Source organism: Prionailurus viverrinus, chromosome F2, assembly GCF_022837055.1.
Source record: "Prionailurus viverrinus isolate Anna chromosome F2, UM_Priviv_1.0, whole genome shotgun sequence".
In the NCBI taxonomy this organism is placed as follows: Eukaryota; Metazoa; Chordata; class Mammalia; order Carnivora; family Felidae; genus Prionailurus; species Prionailurus viverrinus.
Genome location: NC_062578.1, coordinates 38,777,128 through 38,801,996, shown reverse-complemented (window position 1 = coordinate 38,801,996; position 24,869 = coordinate 38,777,128). Strand labels below are relative to the sequence as shown.

General features: G+C 39.8%; 1 protein-coding gene and 1 long non-coding RNA gene across 5 annotated transcripts in view; one reads left to right on the top strand and one right to left on the bottom strand.

The window, feature by feature from the left end:
* The window catches only part of LOC125156242 (uncharacterized), a 131,784-nt gene that overhangs the window by 63,868 nt on the left and 43,047 nt on the right, over nucleotides 1–24,869 (top strand). For both annotated transcript variants that reach the window (XR_007148504.1, XR_007148505.1), the window contains exon 3: nucleotides 8,477–8,628. This is a non-coding gene — a long non-coding RNA (uncharacterized LOC125156242). The remainder of the gene's footprint in view (nucleotides 1–8,476; nucleotides 8,629–24,869) is intronic.
* SLC26A7 (solute carrier family 26 member 7) overlaps nucleotides 18,308–24,869 on the bottom strand; it is a 116,700-nt gene continuing 110,138 nt past the window's right edge. For all 3 annotated transcript variants that reach the window (XM_047841992.1, XM_047841993.1, XM_047841994.1), the window contains 4 exons: nucleotides 24,665–24,765; nucleotides 19,936–19,990; nucleotides 19,754–19,857; nucleotides 18,308–18,514 (listed from right to left, as the gene is read on the bottom strand). In XM_047841992.1, the coding sequence (XP_047697948.1) occupies nucleotides 18,479–18,514; nucleotides 19,754–19,857; nucleotides 19,936–19,990; nucleotides 24,665–24,765 (296 nt within the window). In that variant the 3' untranslated portion in view covers nucleotides 18,308–18,478. The remainder of the gene's footprint in view (nucleotides 18,515–19,753; nucleotides 19,858–19,935; nucleotides 19,991–24,664; nucleotides 24,766–24,869) is intronic.

The following is a 24,869-nucleotide window of genomic DNA, read 5'->3' as shown; positions in this document are numbered from 1 at the left end:
TATGAAGACTGCTCAGTATCAGGGGATTGATACACCTTGCAGTTTATATCCAAGGACATGCAGGGATAAATAATCAGGGCTCAAATGAACTGCTTCCCTAACAATGCTGTTTTCAAGAAACCACAGTCTTTCCTTGAAGTTAAGCATTAACTGGAGATACTATTGTTTACATCATCTGATTCTGATTCAATGATCTTAACTGCCTTGAGAATCTAAGACATTTTACCTTTTTACAAATTAATATTGTGAAATAATAAGGAACCTACTTCCTCCATTCCCACCTATCCAGAATTGTCTAGCTAATTAGCCTCTACAATTGAGTGCAACATTTCAAACTGGTGCAGAAGTATATAAAATGCTGTTTGTTGGGCTCCTGGGTGGCTCAGTCGGTTGAACACCTGACCTCTGCTCAGGTCCTGATCTCACGGTTCGTGGGTTTGAGCCCCACATCATGTTCGCTGCTGTCAGCACGCAGCCTGCTTCGGATCCTCTGTCCCTGTCTCTCTCTCTGAGGACCAGATGGCCTCCTCCCCCGCTTGTGCGCTTTCTCTTTCTCTCTCTCTCTCTCTCTCTCTCTCAAAAATAAATAAACATTTAAAAAGATAAAATAAAATAAAATGCTATTTGTGATACAAACTAACCATTTCACTCCGGTCACTGGGTTTCTCTGCAACATCTACACATGTTTCTTACAGATCTGTTTCTGCCTCTATCCTCCTACTCAGTCTCAGAGCGCATAATAACAGGTACAAAAATATAAAAATCCAGTAACAATCTGCAAAACATTAATAGCTCCAACACAAGTAGATTGATTTTTAGGGCTTTTCATTGTTCCTGTTTCGTACCTTAGTAAACTGTTGGCCACAAGAAAACACATTTTTTTCCTGTAAAGTTACTGTAAGACTCAGCACCATTTTTAACTTCTACAAAGCAAAAGATGGAAAGACTATGTAAGATTATGCAAAATATCATTTAACACCATAGATTTTCAAAAGATCAACCGCCTGATACGATGTTAAATATAGTTGAATGTGGTCCCACATCTCTGTGCCATCTTGCCAACTTTCCGTCGGATGCAATTTGCAACAAGCAACATATTAAACCCCCATAAATAGTCATTATAATGTAAACACCGAACACTCCTTATTGTAGCAGTGAAAGCAGCCTATCCAAAATATATTAAAAAAAAAAAGCAGAAAACAAATCCTTGAATTTCATCTCAGGGCAGAAGGTGGATTTGAATTTGAAGACATGCCAAATGGTAATTTTGGGCACAAATATTTCAGACAAAGCTGATCTATTATGAGTAATAACAGCATATGTTAGTTTCTAAGTCAGTTTGCATATGTCACAGGAAGCACACCCAATTAGCATGTGAGGCCATTTACACTTCAGCAAAGTTATTAACAGTAAATCATAACAAAGTAGGTATGATCAAATTATACATTCTATTTTGAATATGCATAAAAATCTGACACAAAAACAGCAAAATAGAGAAAGGTAGAATCTTACATGAATTAAATCAGCAAACTCGCTTCTTTTTTTCTTTTTGTTGCCAATGACTGTTATTATTAATAATTATTATTATTCTTTCTTTCCACATAGCTGGTTGCTATGGCTCTTGACAGTTTCCTTTTAGCTAGCTAAGCCTCGGAGGATTAAAGAAGACATTTGGCCTTTATGGTTTTCTGTGTCTGAATGTGTATGTCCTGAGGAGAGAAAGGGCTGTGCGAGAAGCTATTAAACACCAATGAGCGAGCACGGATGTGGAATGTCTGAGTTATGTTCACTGAAACAGATGTCGTGTCCCACAATTCCCTGAGCTGCCTCAGGCTTTTGCTGGTGTCAACCCTGTGGTAAATGGGTTTTCATAATGAATTTACTGTGAATTCTCACACACACACACAAACCATTAGAATCACATTAAAGGGCTGACTAACAGCCACCGAGACTCTGAGCAGGACTGTCTTTTGTTCGTTTGGGAGAAGCTCTGAAGGACCCAGAGTCTCAAATCAATCATTCATGATAGTTTGGAGAGAGTAACAAGCCCTCTCTATGGCTGGAGAGGGACAAGCACATTTTTGGGGAGGAGGAGGGTTCTTGAACCCCATGGAGTGCAGGACTTCCTTTTTTTTTCCAGATTGTTACAGGAATGATTATTCCTCTCAATACCAAATGGACGGTAGTTGATCAAACTAACCTGTGCTTTCAATTATTTTGTTTAGTCATTGCTCTCTTTTTTTGTGTTTATTTATTTTTGAGAGACAAAGTACGAGCAGGGGAGGGGCAGAGAGAGAGGGAGACACCGAATCTGAAGCAGGCTCCAGGCTCTGAGCTGTCAGCACAGAGCCTGACATGGGTCTCAAACTTGTGAACCGCGAGATCATGACCTGGCTCAACGGACTGAGCCACCCAGGCGCCCCTAGTCATTTATCTTTAAAAAAATATTTTAGCAAACAAACCAAACAAAATCTTTGCAGTAAATGATGCAAATATATTGAAGAATATTCCAAAGGGGTTACCAAATATGTATGGAATATCTAGAGGGCAGGGACAGCTTACGGTTGGCCTGAAGGTAAGGATGAAAAGCTGCAAGGAAGAACCAGAGATTGTGACAGAAACAAAGATACAGAAGAGCCATATCAAAAGGAGGCACTCGAAGTGTGATCTGTTTCTCAGAAAATAGCAAAGCTACTTGTACCACTAAACATAACAAAAACAACAGTAAATTCTGTTGGTTGAGCACCTAGTATGTCTCAAGCAGTAGACTAGATGTTTTTAATACATTGTCTTCTTTTTCCCTCATAAAAACCTCAAGAATGAAAACCAAAAGCATTTGTAAACGCTTCCCTGCTGCCAGCCTTTGTTCTCAGGCTCACGCCATTCCCCATCACCACCATCACCCTGGGGCTACCCTGTTGTTCTCTCAGCCAGTTGACCCTCGAGCTCTTTCCTCTTGCTAAGATTTTGTGCCTGAGTTTTCCCCTTTTGGGATCCTCCGGGGGTCTGCTTCCCTCACCCTAACCTTGCTTTATGTTTGGATGTCATCCTCTCCTCCCATATGTCCTAGTTAAAAATTGTCTCCTCTAAGAATCCTTCCTGGAGTGCCTTAGCCTGAGTGAGTTCCCAAGTGTCTCCCCCAATCCTGCCTCTACCCTCTTTTTTCCTGGCTGTGTTATTCTCTACCATAGTGGTGCCTTGCCGTATCAGCTCTTCAGGGCACTTTCTTGATTTGCAAGTATTTATTTGCATGTTGACTTGCCCGACTTTTGTCTCCTCCTTACTAGAGTACAACACCACAAAGTCAGCTTCCAGCTTCTTCTTATTCACTCACTGATCTCTACCCAGCACACGGTCAACAGTTTGGCTTACAGGCAGGTGCTCAATAAACATTCATTGGATGACAAAATGTGCTAAATGCCTTGAATTAATTCTTTCACTTAATGAGTGGCCTTCCTGTTCGCTTACTGAGGACAATACACCATGGGCCTCACAGAGAGTAAATGCCTGGGTAAGATCGAAAACCAATTCTATAGGACTTCAGACCATGCCTTTAACCATGACTTGCCCATCTGACAGCTCTCACAGACTTGGAGTATCCATTTGCTATAGACCTTTAGAATTGTTTTGTGGTTTTTTATTTTGAAGTCTCTTCCACAATCTTGACCAACAGCCACCTTTTCAGTGCTGCTTTAGCGCTGCTGCTCTCAGGCGTCCATCAGCTACACTCGGCCTCCGAGCTCTTCAGCAACTTGCGGTCAAGCACATCAGGCAAGGAAAAGGTGGAACGTTTCCACCAGATCTGTAGCTCGAGTTGTGTACAAGCCTAGGGAACAAAAACCTCACCCTGTTCTAACACCTGCGGGTGGATTAAAGCCACAGGCTTTGTCAGGTGGGGACTTGGTTGGAACCCAAAAGGAATGATCATTCTATTTCACTGGAGCTTCTAACTAACTTCCAGCTACTATGATCCATGGTGAAGGAGGGAAGGAAGGAGGGAAGGAAGGAACGAATGAAGGAACGAAGGAAAAGAAAGGAGAAAGGGAAAAAGGAAGCTGTAGTTTCTGCTATGGACTGAATTATGTCTCCCCCAAACTCACATGTTGAGGCTCTAACCTCCAATGTGGTGATACCTGAAGGCAGGACCTTTAGGAGGTCATTAGGTTTTGATGAAGTCATAGGGTGGAGCCCTCAGGATGGGATTAGTGCCTTCATGAGGAGAAACAGAGGAAAGCTTGCTTCCCCCTCACTCTCACCACCTTCATTCACTGAGGAAAGGTCGTATGAAGACATCACAAGAAAGAAGTCATCAGTAGTGCAAGGAGAGAGCTATCAAAAGACACTGACCCTGCTAGCACTTTGATCTTGAACTTCCAGTCTCCAGAAGTCTGAGAAATAAATTCCTCTTGTTTAAACCCCCCAAACAATGGTATTTTGTTATGGTGCTTCAAGCCGACTGAGACGGTTTCTCCCATCAAAAATAAAACTAGGTAAGTGTGATTACTAGCTCTTGTTTCCCATGACATCATTTCTTTTTCACTTTTTGGTCATGTCCTTATGGTAAATCATCTTCCTTCTAGTCATTGAGCTTTGGGAGATTTGGGAAACTTAAAGAAACCTGTAGACTACTTGTACCTTGGCTTCTAAATATTTGTTTGGCGACACAGCATCACCCATCTCATGGGCCCTGAGCAGATTTCTATGCTAGGAAATATCACAAAGTTTCCACAAACACGTTGCTGCACCACAATATTATATTATTTCCTTTTTTTTTTCTTCCTAATCTCATCTTTATTTCACCACTATGGGGAAAATGAGCAGGAGGAAAGACCTTAAATACACTCTTATCTCCCCTAATAGTCCAAGAAGTTTATCTCTGAATTGGTACATTATGCTTCAAAAACTACCGATTTCAAGCTCTGTGACTCCATGACTTTTTGAAATTGGTCTCAGATATAAACCAATTATATGGGAGGGGGAAAAGTGCAAACTAAAGCAAAATCATGCAGAAGTCCAGCTAATTTTGCCCTTAGAATGAATAGATACACATAGACGTAAATACAGAGAAAATGTGGATCTTCCTGAAATGTTTAAAGATGAATGTTCAGCTTTTTGGACATCCTAACCACTGTGTAAAAAGATAAACTCTGAATAAGACTTTCTACCTTACAGAGTTGCTTTAAGCATTACATTATATAATACTTGTCTTTAAAACAATGCTGCCATAGCAGGTCATCAATAAGTGATCATTTATTTATACTTCATATTTACACATTTTAGACACTGTTTTATAAAATGAATCCCTTAGGGTTTGCCTTATAACCTAGGGATACACCAGATTCTTTGTGTTTTCAATCAGTTCAGACATTTTCAATGTCTATTTTCCCTCCTCTTGGAGAAGATTAAGGTGAATGAGGGAATACTCTCTGGACGGGTTTGCACAGAGCCTGACGCAGGGCTTGAACTCATGAACGCAAGATCATGATCTGAGCCGAAGTCAGATGCTTAACCCACTGAGCCACCTAGGCACCCCTCTGGACAAGTTTTATTGCCCTTTAACAGTGGCTTAAGTTAGGGTATTATTCTTATTATTATTACTTGTTTTTCTTTGATGTGCCTTTTCATTCCTTGTCAGGGAAGGGAGTGGGATACAATGCAGATATCCTGGCCAAAGAATTTTGCTAAGAAGTTTATGAGATAGGGCAGAGGCAATTAATTGTTTAGGTCACGTATCGGGGAGTGAGAGTCAGCAGGTGTAGAGGAAAGAGGGGAAAGGGGGCCCAGAAAGTAGCTTACTAGTGGTATAGCTGGAAGATCAGTGAGGAAGCATGGCTAGAGACTGGTAAAAAGACAACTCAGTTATATGCAGACAGAACAACTGAGGCATTACTGCCCAGCAACTTGAAATATTAGGAAATGCATTTATGGGTCTGGCTAAGGAGAGTGTCAGGCATTGTTAAACATGTCATTTGGTTTTTCTGTTTGGGTTTTTGTTTTTAGCTGCATCGGATCAGGTGAAGAGAGAGATGAACAAAGACAAAATTTCTCAGTTTGAAAGCAGAATTTAGAGGAAATGTAGGAGAACTAGGGATTGCTGGGTTGAAATATAAAACTGATTCCCATTTCCAACCCATAGAAGATTCATTGTGAGAAATGGCCTTTGCATAAAGATGTATTTGAGTCTATAGTTATAAAACCCTTTAAGATCTCAGAAAGACTTCAACTGGTAGCTAATAGACTTATAGTCAGTCACAATGTTGTTTGAAATTTGAAAGTGTGTTGTCCCACAGCACTTTTATATGCTCAGAGTTATAGGGATCTGTTCCCCTCCTCCCTCCCCAAATTATGGATGTCACCTTTGGGGTATGACATCAATCCTACTAAGATTCACGAAAATTTTAAGAGAATGGTACTGATGCAAACATTGGCTCTTTGGACCAAAGGAACAGACCTGGTTAAGAAAATTTAAATAACAATAAAAAAGGCCTCTGGACCTTCAACCTTCCATGAAAAAGAAGCTGAGACAAGTACTCAGCTGCAAACACCAGCTACCTCTGATCAAAAAGGAGAACAGAAAAAAGGCCAGGGGGTGGAACCAAGATCTGAGACCAACGGATTCAGGAGCCACTCCCAGGCTGCAGCACCAGACCCTGATCAAGGAACAAGCCTTGTCCGCGTGAAGGAACACTGGTGATGGGTGCCCAACTGCTTTTCAGAATCACGGCAAAATCCTGACCACTACATGCTTCCCCTTCTTTACTTTTCATTTAAATATATATATTGTTAATTTTGGAGTAGTCTTCATATTTACTGGAAAGCTGCAAAGATAATACAGAGAGTTCCCATGTACTCCTCATGCATGTTTCCCAGACTGTTAACATTTTACAAAACCATGAAGCATTTGTCTCAGCTAAGGAACCATATTGGTGCGTTGCCATTAATTAAAGTCTACAGTTTATTCAAGTTCCACTGCTTGTCCCCTCGTGTCCTCATTTCCCTACTGTCCTAAGGCTCTGTGTCGGGAAACTCTGCAGGATACCACAACACATTTCGCCAACACGTCTCCTTAGCTTCCTCTGCTGTGACGGTATCTTCATCTTTCTTTGCATTTGAGAACCTTGATGGTTTTGAGGTCTGTTTAGAAGGTATTTTAAAGTCAAATTAGAGGTCTTTGACCCTCAATTTGGGGCTTTTCTGGTGTTTTTCTTATGGTGGCACTGCTCCGGCCCTAATGGGATTGTCTAATGGAGAATCTGCCCGTTTCTCCAAGGAGCCCTGGTTCCCTCTACTGGATGATGGCATTGGGAACCAAGACCCAAGTGCTGGGTGTGCTCCGTGCTCCATTCTTACTGTTTTTTGAGCACAGGTGTCTACTGTGATTACTCTGCCCCCGTCTTACCATTTTATGTTGAGTGTGTAGCTGGACGATCACTCGTGCTTCTAGTTCACATCTTTCAGAATCAAAGGAAGCTGCCTCTAAGGAGCTTCCCCCACAACGAACTAGACCCTGGTCGCGAGGTCCCGGACTTTAAGCCAGGTGTCATAATTGGTGTGAGCCTTTGGGGTCCCTGGAGGAGAGTGAGCATATTTTTCATGTTGCCAGAACGTGAATAATAACGTGAATAACCTCAGCAGAGGTGGACTCTGGTATACTGTTTGATGGCCATGGCATTATTCACCTCCCTTTCACACAGTGGTTTTGGTGTTCCTCCCATCCACGGACGGAGTGCATTTCTCCTTTTGCTTGAAACCGGACTGGAGTTGTGGAAGTTATGTGTTTCGAGCTCTTGAGTCAAGGCTTCCGGAGGGCTTGCGCCTGCTGCTTTCCTTCTCTTAGGATCCTGACACCACTAGGCTGATGAGAAGCACAAGTGCAGACCGCTTGGGTGAGGAAGCCCACTCACTGGGTACATCCCAGGTGAGCCCAGCCCCCAGCTCGCTCACCGGCTGAGTGCAGCAATATAGTGAGCCCAGGGGAGACCAGCAGAGTCCAGCCACTCACGCCATTGTGAGAAATGATAACTCAACCTTTTGGGGAGTAATTTGTTAAGAAGAAATGGATACTGGGGCACCTGGGTGGCTCAGTCGGTTGAGTGTCCGACTTCGGCTCAGGTCATGATCTCACGGTCTGTGAGTTCGAGCCCTGAGTTGGGCTCTGTGCTGACAGCTCAGAGCCTGGAGCCTGCTTCCGATTCTGTGTCTCCCTCTCTCTCTGCCCCTCCCCCATTCATGCTCTGTCTCTGTCTCAAAAATAAACAAACATTAAAAAAAAATTAAAGAAAAAAAGAAGACGAAATGGATAATTAACATAGCACAGAAACTTTCTCGTAGACTGCTCAAAAGGTCATCTTTCTATTGGTCCAAAATCTACTGCCCTGTAAGTTCTATTTGCCCAGGTCAGGGGTTTTCATAGGTCATGAAATATAGTAAATTGTAATAGTGAGTTAAGAGTTGATTTCTTCTTTTTATATTACAGTAGTCCCCCTTCATCTGCAGTTTCACTTTCCCCGGTTTCAGTTACCAGTAGTCAAACGCTGTCCGGAAGCAGAACCTCCTCCTTCAGAAGGTCAAGAGTAGCAAACACCACATCACGATGCCGCCGTTGTTCACTTCTCTGCATATTATCAGGTAGGCATTTTATCATTTCGTGTCATCCCAAGAAGGGTGAGTACATACAATAAGGTATTTTGAGAGAGAGGCCACATTCAAATAATCTTCATTACAATGTATTGTTATAATTGTTCTATTTTATTAGTAGTTGTTGTTAATCTCTTACTGTGCCTACTTCTTCAATTAAACTTTATTATAGGTATGTATGCATAGGAAAAAACCAAAATCTATAGGATTTGGTGTTATCCGTGGTTCCAGGAATCCGCTGGGGATGTTGGGACATATCTCCCATTGATAAGGCGGGGGGGGGGGGGGGGATACTGTATAGTATTTTTACTGAAGACATGAAATTAGTGCTTTCCTAGAACAGAAAGTTGTATCAGTAGACATATTGAGAACTGTCACAAATTGGCAAGGTATTGGGAATTGAAGGTTCTGATTCCCCCACCCTTACCCCCCACCCCCGCCCCCGACCAGATGGCACCTTAGAGATACCTACTGACTCCACCTGAAAGTAGGGATTAGTTCTCTAGGAGGTCAGGTTAGGAAAGTGCAAGTGTAGTTGTGATTAAAAACTGGCAAGTTTAAATTGTTCAACAGAGACAGCAACTTTCTCATGAGGAAAGTTCTATTTACGTTTCCAGATTTACGTCAAGTCACTGACCTTGTGCAGCCTGGCCTTGGGTCTTCTAAAGATAGATGCCAACTTCTTTTCTTTAGTTGATTCTTAGGTTTTTAATATCTTCATATAGTTTTAGTGTTGATAGATTGACCGTTTTATTCATCCCTTCAACAAACACATATTAACTATAACAGTTGATGGGGCAAGAATACAATAATAATTCCTACATAGCCAAAGCTTTTAAAAGCATATAAATGAACAATTTAGTAAAATATTACTAAAAATATTTAGTAAATATTAGAGGAAAAAACAAGTGGGCATCTAATGTACACTGGATGAATTGCAATAAAGGATCTAAATCTGTTTTTGATGTCTGACTACTGCTGACAGCTTTTAAGCCTTACATCTCACTCCCTCCCTTTTGCCCCACATCTGGGCAAGCTGATAAGAAAGCCTGGTGCTTCCTCCTTTGTTGTGGGAAGTTCAACCTTTTCCCTAGCCACACCCCCTAACCACCACAAAAATCTCAGACTGGTCTCCTTCCCTTGATCTCTCAAATCATCTTTGACCAGCTTGGGAGGCCTGCCCTGTTCTCCCCAGAAAGCTGATTATTAAGTAAATAAACTTTTTTAAAATCCTCTTGGTGCCTGTGTGGCATCATCAGGCTTGAACCAAATTTCGGGTAAGGGTAGCCATCTCGTCTCTAGAGAATGACCACAAAATAGGTGCTCATAAAGGGTAAGATTATAATTAGGATTTTAAGAAGGACACAGTGGTTGAGTATGAAAAGCAAAGAAAATCAGTAAGAGGAGGATTGAAAAGTAGCCACTAAGTTTGGGAATTTGGAAGTGAATAAGGATTTTTTTTCCAGAATCCTCTAAAAGTGTGATGGGGAAAACAAGTCAGATTGCAGATGCAAGAGATGAGCAAGTCGAGGCAGCAAATGTCGACTACCGTTTCAACAAATTGGAGTGGAGATTATTCAGGGATGCGGAAGCTGAGCAGTAAGAAAAGGCAGAAAAGGAAGCCTGGCCAAGTGAGGACTGTTTTTTGTTTTTTGTTTTTGTTTTTGTTTTTGTTTTTGTTTTTGTTTTTGAGGAAAGGAAATAAGACAACAAGGATTTCTTTATAGACTAGGGTTACATGCAATCAAATAAAAGAGGTTGAAGACACTGGAAAGAGGGATTAATCAATAGAACAAGGTGGAAAAGCAAAGTGAAAGTTTTGATTAAAAAAAAGAAAAGAAATGAACATAGCAAGGTGGGGAGGAGAAAAACTCCATATGACAGATTTAATATTGACTAAAAGAAAATCCATCCGGTGATGTTCAAACAATACAAGTATATAAGTGTTTGGTGTGTGTATCTTTAGGTGGCCAGGCTCAGTAGGAAATTGATGGAGAAAATGCATAATGGTTGCTAAAGGTGGAGGCATGGTTACCTCTGGAAGATCCATAGGAATGGGATTTAGAAGGGAGATTAAGGTTGTAGTGAGAGTTGAAAATGCTGGAAAACAGGGATGGCAGAATCCCTGAGCACAGAGAAGTGAAAGCATTGACAGGGAGCTCTAAGCCCCACCTCGGGCTAGAGAGTGGAAATTATCCGAGACACCAATCTGCAGAAATGTGATCACCTTTCAGCTACCTTCTTTGGATTACCCAACAATCTGGTGGTCTGTGTATACCGCAAGGGTTGGGGTCCAGGATGTCAAGACCACACACATTAGATACCCCTTCGGTTTTACCCAGACTGCAAGCACTTTTTCTAACAATTATTACGTCCTGTTTCATTTCACCTTCTCTTTCCCTCACACTGGCATCAACTTGGACGGTTGGCCCTGGGCAAGTGAGACATCGTGCGGTGGGACCCCCTCCTCACAGATCCACCGGGACCTGGGTTACAGAATCTTGTTACGTAACATTTACTTTAGCACAATTTCTGATTTCCTTTTTTTTTTTTTATTGTGAGATGGAGTCCAAATACATAGCTTATTAATTTTCGATCTTCAGAATATGTAGGGCAATTAAATCTATTGCCCATAGAAAGAGAATGACTTAAAAAGTAGATGAGGAATGTACTACAGTAAGCGCCTTCCAGAAAAATGAAACCCGAAGACATACATTCACCCATCTGGCAGTGATTCATAATTGAATATTATTTTCTCTCTAGTTATGATGGTTTACATCAGCCTCAATCCCTGAACTGAAAGTAGCTGAGTAATATTGCTGGCACCGTCTTTTTATCCCAGTTCCGTATGTGCAGAATAAAAGGTTTAGCTATAATTCACTCTGGTAGCCTTACACAGGGAATTTCAATGAAGGTGTTGAAAGAAAATAATTACCCATGGAGCCTGAGGCTAGAAGGGAAATCTCTCTCTCTCTCTCTCTCTCTCTCTCCCTCTTTTACAATATGTTTCTAATGGCTATGCGTGAGGAGCAACCTGGAGGATGGGGCCATTTTCTCACATGACTGCATCAGAATCTGTCAAATACGGTATAAATTTGTGAAACGGGAAGGAGACAAACATTTTTCTTGATGAAGGATATTAAACACAAACTTCCGGTCTTAGGAAATTCACCCAGGAATATATGAATAGGGATCGCACGTTTCAGATACTTTCTGACTCTGACAAACTCATATTGATCAAAAGCTGTGGTGACTTTGACATGGTCCTCTGCCACGTGACCTAACTATACGCCCAGTCCCGGTTGCTTAGGAACAGCAACATAGATCCACCGGGTATACATACCGACCAATGCACAAGCCCAAACAGAGCAAGTGATGAACATGTACGTGCCTAACAGAGCACAGGGTGTCTTTCAACTAGCAGACTCAGGATAGCCTTTGTGACTGTAATTCCAAACTGTAGGTTGCAAAACTAAAGCAGATGATTGTTAAAAATCCTTACTTCCAAGCCCACCTCAAAGAAACTCTGACTCCCTAGGTCTTGAATAAATGTGCTTGAATCTGCATATTTAGCCAATACTCATGGCGATTCTGGATCACATTTCAACTAAGGTTTAAGAGAAAGCTGGAACCATCATCTGATTGGTTTTAATTGATTAAAACTCTACCCTGTGGAGTGAGACCCTTACTACTTCAGTATTTTCATTGGCAGTATGGAGAGAGGCAACTGAAGAAAAGAAAAGGTTTACACAAGACAGGAATTGTATGTCAATCCTGTTTTTGGCAGTCGCGATGCTATTCTCAAATTTTAATTCCAGAGCCAAAGCAAAAGGCATAGGTCCAAGCCCCAGGAAAATCTGCTATGTGGAAAGAATTGTTTGGCTTCATGAACCCCACTTCCACTGTGTGTGTGTCTTCGGGGTGAGGGACAAGGAGGGCCCTGGTCATCCAAGAATGCTGGGGGCATATCGCTTAGCCCCCAACATCACTGTTTGGTCCCCCTTACCACACCAGCCTGCATCCTAACACCACACCCCCACTCCCAACCTTGCCCTCAGCGGCACCCTGGGCTCCAAATAATTTCTAACCAGCCTTCCTCATCAAAATTATGACAAAGTCTAATAAGCTGATTAGATGAACTGGTCCTTCTTAAGGCTAGCACAACGCATGGCAATGGCTTACATGTATCTTTCCTTTCTTATTACTATAATGGATGACTTATGATAAGAACTTCAGACCCCGTGAAAGACAGGTGAAGCAAATAACTGGATTCAGGAGACATCAAGATACTCCTGAAATCCTACCCACCATAGGATTAATCATGTCAGCCAACCTCTTCCTCGTATACACACTACCTGGCAAACTTGCCCTCACCCTCCATTTTTCTTTCTCCTCCAAACCTATCTACTGCCTGGGCATTATTTTCCCTGCCCTCCCTTGCCTGCACTCTCTCAGGCTTTGTTAGCCTAAGTAAAGGCACCTTTATTTAAACAATAAGTCGCTTACTACAAATTTAAGAAAATAGGGAAGCTTGGGAACCCTGTAGGATATAAATCAAAGTGTAAGGAAGTGTAGACACAGGGGTCTTAAATATGGAAGTTGATCTGGAAAACACATTATAGTCTCAAAGAGGCTCTCTCTTTCCTTACTTTTCTATCCTCACAAAGGCAGAAATTACTTCAAAACCAAGAAGGAAAAAAAAAGCTAGAAGCAAAGGAAATAATGATAGAACTCTAGTTTTATTTTTATTTCTTTTTTATTGAAGCATCTTTTTTTTACCGTATCAATTAGTAGGTATATATTCTTACTGGAATTATTAATTAGCCAGTTTATAAATGTGGCCATAAGAACCAGAGGCTCCAAATAGGAAAACTAATACTACCAAGCTTCCTATACTTAATAGAGAGAGTGATCTTTTATAATTTAGAACCACACGGAGACACATTTGAACAAAATGACCTTCCTGTTGCTAAATCAATACAAAGTAAGGATTTGTATATAAGGACTTCTCTGATGGAGATCATTTCAGAGCACTTAGCTAGTTTGTAGTAACCTAGCATCCTTTCCTTCTTAAAAAAAAAAAAAAAAAACCAACAACAGCAACAAAAACCAAAACAAAAAAAAAGAAAAAACCAAAATGGAGCCCTCTCACTGAAGTTAGCATCTGAACTGCTCTGTGCCAGTCTCTGTGACAACTGGTAGGATCACGCATGTCTCTGAATTTTCTTTAAAGCAATACGATAGCTAAAGGAAAATTAAGTAATTCAATTCTGTCTTCTATAACTAGATGGCTAGTCATTAGGATCCATCATCAAACTATATGGCTCAACTTCTGAATAGCCACTGGTACATTGCAAACCCATTTCTGACCACTTCACTCAGAACCTTATCTAAGTGGCCAAATATTGTTAGTAATGTCTATCCTGACCTACTGTCTCTAGTACTGGAATTCTTTGCTCATGATTATCATGTTTTTGATGCAAAAACATTACATTATATTAAACACAAAATTCTACAAAGCTGTTTCTCAGACATAAAAAAGGAAAATTTTAAATGTACAAGAAATATGTAACTTCCTGCTATGGTAGGAATTGTGTCCCCTCCCCAAAATTTGTATGTTAAAGCCCTAGCCCCCAGTGTGAGATATGGTATTTGGAGATAGGGACTATAAGGAGGTAATAACAGTTAAATGAGGTCATAAAGCATAAAGGTGAGGTCCTAAGCTTATAGGATTACTGTCCTTATAAAAAAAAGATACCAGAGAGCATGCTCTCTCTCCACCTTGTGAGCAAGAAAGTGGCCATTTACAAGCCAATAAAAGAGTTCTCAAAAAGAAACTGGCACCTTGATCCTTATCTTCTCAACCTACAGAAATTTAAGAGATAAACGCCTATATGTTAAGCCCGGCAGGACTAAGACACTCCCATTAGTCACTGTTCCTGCCACCCTAAGGACACAGCACCCACTTTCTGCTATACTTCCTATCCTCTTTCCTTTGTGCATTCTAATTATTAGCACATATTATCATCAAACTTACGATAAGTGTATTTTAAGTTTATCCATTTACTTCCTGTTTTCCCTTGTTAGAATGTAAGTTCCATGAGGACAGGGATTTCTTTGTTGTTTAATTCACTGCTGTGTCTTCAATACCTAGAAGCATGCCTTCTCTTCTTGTCTTTGGAGCCGTAACCTTCAAAATGCTAAGGGATACTAGGAGCACTAGAATGGCTCAGTTGGTTAAAGCTTCTGACTCCTGATTTTGGCTCTGGTCATCGTCCCTCAGTTCGTGGGTTCAAGCCCCATTTCGGACTCTGCACGGACCCTGTGAAGCCTGCTTAGGATTCTCTGTATCTCTCCCTCTCTCTCTGCCCCTCCTGTTCTCGCTCTCTCTCTCAAAATAAATAAATCAACTTGAAAAAAGATAAAAAAAATAAAATAAAATGCTAAAGAATACTGAACTTGGAGTGCTAGAATACTAGAAATAGTATAAAACACCAGAAACTCAGGAAAGACAAACAACAGCATATAAAGGAAGAACCCAAACAAATTTAAAAATTAACATATACATATACACATTAAAATTAGAACATAAAAGATGTAAACCTGGTCAAAGAGGATCGTGCAAATGTTGTCTTGCAGCAAAAAGTACCCTTATTAGCAGTCCATAAATTAAAGCATAATATCTTACAATCCTACGTTGATATTTTATAAGAACAAATTACCAAGAACAATAGATACTTCCAGGAATTTTCAACACACGGTGGTCAGTCTAAGAAAGCAATATGTATTATTTGCTTTGCAGGAGAGTAAATACTTGGAAATAATGGACACAGATCCAGTCAAGCGTAATAGTTATCATATTTCAATTTATTTCCATGTAAATTGGTTGTTACATGCTGAGTTAGTACAAAGAATTATAAAAGAGATGATTAAATGCATTGAAAAATATAGAAAAATAAGTGCAGCATATTAGACTACATGATTTTTAACTAAAAATCTTTGGATTATGAAGGCACCACTGAACTCATTTGAAATCTGGCAACAAACTCCCACAGAATACAGAACGTGCATTTCTAAGGCATATGTATGTTCAACAACATACTAATATATTTTGGTAACCACTAAATGTCAAACATTATCCATACAGGGTATTAACACATTAATGTTTTCATTAAAAAAGAAAGATCTCTTTCCTCATTACATTACGCATTTATAGAATAGAGAGCTGTCAAATAAATTATTGCAAAGTAGTTCAAGCTAGACCTTATAACACTTGAATCATATAATCGGGGGCAAATAACCTTTAAAATGAAAGATAAATGGTAAAATTTAAGGGCATTTAATTTGCATAAATGTAATGTTAACGGTCTTTTCCTGGTTTCATATTTTACGCTTAATTTATATATGTCACTCTATTGGGTCCTTAACACTCTTATAGGTCAGTTTTAATTTTTTTGAATTTTATTTTACCAGAATAAGTAATATGGAAGTAGTTTATCATATATAAAAATAAGGTGATCTCATAAAAATAATTTAGCACAACTAGAAACATTCTAGCATCAAGATAACTTTATAGTTCCTTTGTTAACGCTTGCTTTGAAATAAATATGTATATTTTAGAATCTTGTGTGTATAAAACTAAAAGTCAACTTTGGGCTCTCAGAACTCAATTGCAAGGAATTCTTCCATGTTAATGGTCATTGCGACCTTGGGATGCAGAAGAAGACTTAGAACAAAGAGCTTTACAGGGTATATGGTTTGGTCTTCCTTTACTTTAAAAATAATATTAGCATTTGACACTCAAGTTATTGGCTTTAAAGTTTTATCTATTAAACTTCTAGTATAAACATAGAAATGCATTCAAATACACCTGCCCAGACAGTATTGCGTCAGCTTTAACAATAAAATAGAACAAACCACCCATTGATTAACCATAATGATTTGAAGGGCATCCATGGTCCATAATCCCTAACAAATTATAAAATTCCTGCAGTGCATGAATTTAATTATAGGCCAAAGCTACAGAGCAAAATATTGATTCAGACACAGCAAAAATATTTTTTCTTTTCTTAACTTTCCTTGACTTATGTTTACATGCCAACACCAATGGATTTCGGATGGTAAAAGCTGCCACCATCCACCATTGGGATAATTTAAATGGACAAAACAGAGTGAAATTCCTTTCTCTAAGGACATTTTCCTTCTAATTCTTACCCCCTCTTTTTCTTGGAACCATATTTGATGAGAATGAAGGTTGGCCTCACTCATTTTGATCCAAATTAGTGATGAAAAGATTGAGGCTTCCTTTGGGACAAAGACTTTTCTTTTTAGTTCATGTCAACCAAAAAAACTGAAATTGAAATGGTAGGGTAAGTTATGAGATTCACAACATTTATTATTCCCTTTCATTTTAACGCATTGTGCTACCTATGATTTAATGTGAAAATTAAGGGCCATGTGAACGTTTACCACACATTTGTTAGGGACCATTACATCACTTGGCAGGGAGTCGAAGTTTCATACAGATGCCCACAAAAATACCCAAATGGCCAATCTTTAAATTTTGTTTTCACCCTACTTTTCGAATGCACTTTAAAGTGCCTGGCTCTTTGTTACACTGGCAATTTCAAGAAGAGTTACCACACTTTCAAATGTAAGCATAATTATATACCTAGACCTATCTTCGAAAATGAGTTTCTTCATAAGTGTATCAAATCACCTGATAAAAATATGAACCTCTGTAATTGTATGTGATTGCAGATATATATACAAGCATGAAAATGATAATTTATTCAGGTCACCCTGGCCTGTGGTGTTTGTCAATTACCCTGCTGATTTGGTAGATTTACAGATAATCACATATCCAAGTCCTACTCTAACAAAAGAAAAACATCCTATGGAGACCTCTCTACCTATCTATCTATCTGGACAGAAGGAGATAAATGTATTATATTGATTGTATCTCTGAAACAGGAAAGTCCCAAATTACTACAGTTAATTGTATTAGAATAGGACAAAGCTATTCTACTGGTGGTATTTATTTTCTCATCTAAAAATCGTATTTGTGAAAAAGTATAAAATATGCAACTTCCATATGCTCTGGCTCCAACAAAACCTAAGGTAAAACAGAGACTTTCTGGGGTTGGAATGCAGAAATTTGGGCTAAGCATTTCCAATATTCGTAGTAAAACGGACTAATTTCGAGAACTTGGTCACTGGGATACGAGTTATCTTGAAAATAATGCTGAAGACTTCCTTTCATGGAAAGATATGGAAAACAATGGATTCTAGTTTGTCATTTGTTTTTGTTTGACTTCATCTCTGTGAATTTCATATCATATTGTATAAAGAAACATTTAATCTTACTGATGTTTAATGGCCTTTTTATGTTTTTGGAGGGGAAAATGGCACATTAGCTAAGTTGTTTTTATGTATTAGTTACAGATGATGCTGGGTTTTTACAAATGGCTTGCAAATGCTCTAAATCTCTTATGACAAAGTATTTCTCAGTTTTACAAGTTAACTTACAACAAAACAGACATAAAACAACACAAAATACCATGGCAAAGGAAATAAATTCGTATTTGCCTCTCAGTACAGAAAAAACTAAATGCATACCAATTTTTACAAAATAACTATACGATAACCTACTTACTAACAAAGATTAAGGAAATTTCCTGGTGAATCTTGACCAGTGGCTATGCGGTTATTAAGTCACATCGTACTTATAGTAGAGGTCATCTGTAGGATCTCAGCAACAAAAAAGGGTGTGCAAAATGTCAGAGTATGGCCTCTTCAGGGCAGTTGCTAAAGACAAGAGCTGTACTGTAGCAACAGGGTCTCAGACTTCACTGTGATCGCTGAGTTTGCTCAAATTCTAAAATAGGAGAGGAAGAAAAAGGACATGTTCGACTCCTAAATTGCTACCACAATCAAAGAAAGTAGCAACTCATGCAAGCTGCCCAGCCAAGTTAAGCAGATAGACATTCTACCACACATCAGAGTACAGAGGTTTAAAGCTCCAAGTCCAAGGTCAGACTGCTGACGTCGAAACCAGCTCTCCCACTTACAAGTGGTATCACTTCCCTAGGCCTAAGTTTGCTCATTTCTAAAAATAGGTTAAATAATAGTATCTACAGGACGCCTGGGTGGCTCAGTCAGTTGGGTGTCCAACTTCAGCTCAGGTCATGATCTCACAGTTTGTGAGTTCGAGCCCCATGTCAGGCTCAGTGCTGACAGCTCAGAGCCTGGAGCTTGCCTTAGATTCTGTGTCTCCCTCTCTCTCTGCCCCTCCCCTGCTCAAGCTCTGTCTCTGTCTCAAAAATAAATAAAAACATTAAAAAAAAATAATAGTATCTACGTTCCAGATCTAATGAATTCATACAGGTAAAGCTCTTAGGATATTTCTGGAATATAATGAATATTCAATAAATGTTAGGTGTATAATAATAGTAATAATAATAATTGTGCTATTATTATTATTTTACAAATACATACTGTTCTGATTGAATATAATAGGGATGACTCTGGGAAGCACCGAATGCTGTTCTAGGGATGACGGAAAGCAAAATGATTCAAAGCTAATGAAAAATTGCAGGATGTCAAAGCTTTGGGAACAGTTCTAAAACTAACCATAAAGGCCAGTATTTGGGAGATAATTTTGACACTTCATATCATGGGAGCACTGGACTCTGCAAATAATATTTCCAAAGATGGCAATATGAAGTGAGAGGCAAGGGTATCGGAGCAGAAAAAAAGCTATAAGGCTAAGTCCAAAGTATTAGCATTCTACAGAGGTGGATTCAAATTCCCAGGATCATGGATCCTGGAAGAAGCATTTATTTTACAAGCAAGTAGAATGCACTTCATAGGTGATTCCCAAATCCTCTAAACAGTGATATTGTTAGAAGACCCAAATTATTAAACAATGTTCATGACTGATCCAAGTAAGGAATGGAAACATCCCTTTGCTGTAGCAGACGGCTCTGAGAGGGAAAAATTATAATAGATTTTCTATACTACTGGGGTAATAGGTTAATATAAAAAAAATGCAAAGCCCTTGATTCTACATTCTGATTTTTCTTATAACTCCTGAATGCCAACTTGCGTGGCTCACCTTATTTGAATAGATGTTACTTAAAGCGGCAGATACTGATTCAAAAGAAACTGGATTCTCTGAGTCTGGGTTTCCACAGTACTTCATTGCTTTTATCAAGGAAGCTACAAGAAAACACAAGTAATGTAAAGATAGAGTAGCAGAAGGATCATGTTCAATGTCAGCCAAGAATCCTCCCTTACCTGTGCAATGGGCTAATGATATTTCCACACTCCTGTTCTTACAGTCCATGTAAACCTGAAAGAGTTAAAATAGTATACCCACAATTAGTTCATCATAGCAGGCAGGAAAGAAAAAGGCGGACTTAAGACAAAAGAGTATCTAGTTTAAAAGAAAAAAAAAAAAAAAAAAGCCAATATTTATGATGTCAGACCACCAGAGGGAGGCATTGTTACACAGTCAGGCATCCCCTGACAAACTTGTAAAAGAGACTGCCTTAGCCAACTAAGATTAATGCACTAGGGTATTTAACCTTTACTGCAACTAAGCTTGGCTACTTAAATTTTCATTTAATAAATGAAACATCGGGGGCGCCTGGGTGGCGCAGTCGGTTGAGCGTCCGACTTCAGCCAGGTCACGATCTCGCGGTCCGTGAGTTCGAGCCCCGCGTCAGGCTCTGGGCTGATGGCTCGGAGCCTGGAGCCTGTTTCCGATTCTGTGTCTCCCTCTCTCTCTGCCCCTCCCCCGTTCATGCTCTGTCTCTCTCTGTCCCAAAAATAAATAAAAAAAAAAATTAAAAAAAAAATAAACATCGTTTAATAAAAATTAAAAGACCACATTTCCTTCCCTTTAAGAATGATATAAAATTGTTCTCAACCTTCTCTTATCGGAAGGACCCATTTACAAAAGTGATGAACACTGTTGACCCACTGCTTAGTTTAATATTTTACAACAATTTGTGCATATTCATGTACTCTCAGATCCCATGTATGGATGGAGAACTGAGAACCAAAATAATCGAAGGCAAATTTGATTGCCCAACTTCCATTTTTAAAAGTCCATCAAGTTGAGAGATCCTAACTAATTTGCTTGGTGTACTTTAGAGTCTTGCCTCATTCAGGTCCTAGGAAATATCAGGTAGGAACACCTTACTGAAGGCTCTCATTTTAAATTCACCCAGACCAAAGTCAGCCCATGAAACTCAGTGACAATAAATTGAGAAGTTTTAGCAACTCTAGGATGGATTTGGTTATGTAATAGAGATGTATCTTACATACAAAATATAGAAAGTTGCATTTACAACACATTATAAGAATATGCATGATATATCCAAAAATATTCCCTTATATGATTCCAGAAGTAAGCAGTTATATTTTAGAACAACTGTAGAATAATGGCGGATGTGTCACTCTGAGCATGAAAAAACAAGCAAACAAACAAACTATACATGGATTGAGCCTTTGCCATTGAGTAAACGGCTCCTGTCTTTGTAAGTGAAAAGGATTAATTCAAGGTGACTGGTCAGTGTTTGACTTTTTCTGGAGCGCAGGAGGCACACACACATCGCTGCAGGTGGTTTGTTGATGTTGATAAACATAATCACTGACCTTGCCCGTGTCCTAAGCAGAAGAATAAATAGAACTTGTTCCATTTCCTTCAACCTGTATAACTGCTAGGGGAATGTTCCTACCACTGCAGTGACTAAGGAAATAATCCAGGAATGGTAGGAAGTGGGAAGACACGCAGGCATGGCTCAAGAGACTCTGCGGCTCTTTACTCTGGACCCTCTTTCAGTGGCTGACTATGAAATGATATTAGTCACAAGGATATTATTTGCATTTTAAGAAATGACTTTTCAAAATGAGAACAAATTGTAAGAGCTAGAATTACTGAGTACTTATTAATTTCTAGAAACTTGGCTGTGTGCTTTCTTTGCAATACATCATTGCTAAGCTGTGCAACTTCATGAAGTGGGTATTTCTACTTCCAGTTCACAGAAAAGCAAATGCTTAGGCCCAGATAGTGCAACTAGCTATATGGCTAATATTTGGATAGGACTTATCTATCTTTAAAGCTAATGTTCTTAACATACATCATAATGTATCTATCTTTAAAGGTAATGTTCTTTTTATTTTTTAACATTTATTTATTTTTTGAGAGACAAAGAAAGAGCAGGAGCAGGAGAGGGGCAGAGAGAGAGGGAGACACAGAATCCGAAACAGGCTCCAGGCTCTGAGCCATCAGCACAGAGTCCAATGTGGGGCTTGAACTCACGAACCATGAAATCATGACCTGAGCCGAAGTCGGAGGCTTAACCGACTGAGCCACCCAGGCGCCCCCTAAAGCTAACGTTCTTATCATACATCACAATTTACTGTAACCATAATGAAATAAACTTAAGTAGTAATAAGGAAATTAAAAAGGGCAAATGGACACAAAATTGATGATGTTCTTATACACAGATGGAAGAAACCAGGCCAAGGGCAAATGGTATTTTCTGCTAATTTAAAAATAAAACGCATTGGTTGATTTGCCCCATAATTCCATTATGTAGTATTTTAAGACCATGAAGATGAATGTAAAAAAAAAAAAAACAAACAAACAAAAAAAAAAAAACACCTTTCTTAATATGTCCTGTACCAAATTATTAGGATTCCTCTGAATTCCCACTCCGTGGGAATAGGTAATCATTTCCTCCTCTTGACAAACTGTAATCCTGATGTGCAATGTCTAGAGAGAGCAGCTAATGAACATTTGAGCATATTCAAAATAAATTTAAAATACTAGTAAACAAAAACTGCACATACTGGTCTTTCCCAGTAAATGGACAATCAATCCTAATCTTGTTTTTCCCAAAATATGATCTTGGGCCACTTGCCTCAGAATCACCTGTGGTTGTTTAAATAAAGATTCCTGGACCAAAACTAGGACCCAGAAGACTGCACTGTAGATGAGCACCCCCAGTGAGTCTAGTCTTCTGCACACACACTTAAGAGCATGCTTCCAGACCCTGGCGACACAGAAGAAATAGAAATGCTGAACCACAGGGAGCCCCTACCCACCCCCTACCCACCTCCTCGCCCCAGTGAAGAAATATCTGTCTACAGTCCAGATTTAGATGCAGGAAAACATGACATATTCAGGTTGAACTCTATGCCAAACTGTGCAAAGATTTTATAGTCAACAAAGAGAAAATAAAAGCATATTAATTAGGCAAAAGGGTGACATACCGAAAGTTGCCACTAGATTTAAGGCCTAGGATATTTAAAATGCAATTGTTTTTGCACAACTTGTTTTCTAAATATCTGCTCATGCTGAATGAAACAAAATTGTCCCATCATTTTCACAAGATGAATACACAGTGATCCAGGAGGTAACCCTGGATAACACCTTGTAGCCAGTGTGACAGTACTGGGATTACACTCTCTGACAGTCACACACTAAGCATCTTCCCCTCCCCATAGTCCCAGCCTTATCTCCATAGGAAAGCGATACTAAAGGTGATCTCTGCACTATGTTTTCGGTTTGTTTTTTTTTTTTTTTTTGCACTATCTTGAATTTGGAAGGTTGGACACTGCAAATTTATGTTTATAAATGAATAGAGGTACAATTACGCAACGCCACGGAAAACAACCAACACCCATAATGTAAAACTGTTTGGAAACTACTGATCTTAAGTCTTTAAAAGTCCATTTTTGATTTCTACGTCTTGCCCTGATAAGTAACTAATATAAGACTATCCTATCCTCCATAAATAAGTAGACGACCAACCAAAAATATACAAACAACTGTTTTCACACGGTGAGAACAAGGAGCACAGGACTGAGTTCCCTGAAACAAAGAAACACATGAAGCAAGTTCTCCTGTATCTCAACTTTCTGCACAAAGCAGCTTCTGGGCCAGAGCATGATGGAGGCCTTAGTAAAATGCAAGAGCTTCCCTGAACTACACAGTCAGAACTGGAGTTCAGGAAGGGCTAGGTGGGTGAGATCTGTGGGGAAGAGTCGAGGAAATGAGGGAGATGAGCAGAGAAAGAGCTCCAGAAATTTTCACAGGATTTTGATTAAGTTTCTGGCAGAATACAAAGCTACCCATGGGGGAGACTGGTAGGTGAGGGTAGGGAATCTCTGGGGAGCAGAACCCAGAGACAGGTAAGCTGAGCTCCAGGCCGCAGAAGCTGGGAGAAGGCTGAGGCTTGTTGAAGAACAGAGGTTTTTCTATCCTCAAGAGCCTCTCCCAAAAAATTTAGGATACTGAGGGAGGGAACAAATGGAAACGAGAAGGAGCTAACTTCTCTGTTGATATAGCATTTACTCAAAAAAGTAGAGGAAAAAAAATCCAGAAGTGTCTGAGTTTTCCTTGAATTGGAAAACCTAGGTGCTCTGCCATCTGTTGCAATGTCTTGTGAACTATGTTGATTTTGAAGAAATCAGCAGCTTTATTTTTTGCACACCAGGGTCATGGAGACACCATGAAGATCATAGGGTAGAGAAGTCAGCACCGTCATCTGGTAGAATGGAGAAAAGCCTGTGCACTGGGGGCTGTTTCAGAAATCAGATATGGTATCTAGTCAAACTATACCCCCCAGGAGGGTAAGAGAAAACATCCTTCCATCACCGAGGCCACTTTCTTACAAAGGGGTCTTTTCTTTCTAGAAGCCCGAAAGCTGACTTCCCAAAATGCACTGTGCTCAGTACATCTCAAGCCTGCGTTCTCTTCTGACTACCCCATGTGAATCCCCCACCGATACCCCCACCACAACCCTCCCCCCCCACACACACACCAGAGGCTTGATGGGATCACCTGAACACAAATCTATGGCAGTGGGAGTTGTAAAGTTCTATGTTCCTTGGGGAGAATGAGTGAGATGAGTACTAAAACAAGTGGGTTCAAGACCCCAGAGCTGAGACAGTAGGTGGTGAAAACCCCCATTACTGAAGAAAAGGGAAAGAATCAGTCCAAACACAATACCTCAACAAGCATGGAGACTCCAGAATAGTCAAAAAAGGTTACTCCACTGCAATCCAGGATTAAAAAGCATTTCTCACTGGGGCATGGCTGTGAAGCTTCCTCTGTAGGAGAAACAGAGACTTGGGTTAGAGAGAATTCGAGATTTCAGCTGCAGACTTTGTTGAACCGTGGAAAGGTCACAGTGGCCTCGTGTGCAACAAGACTG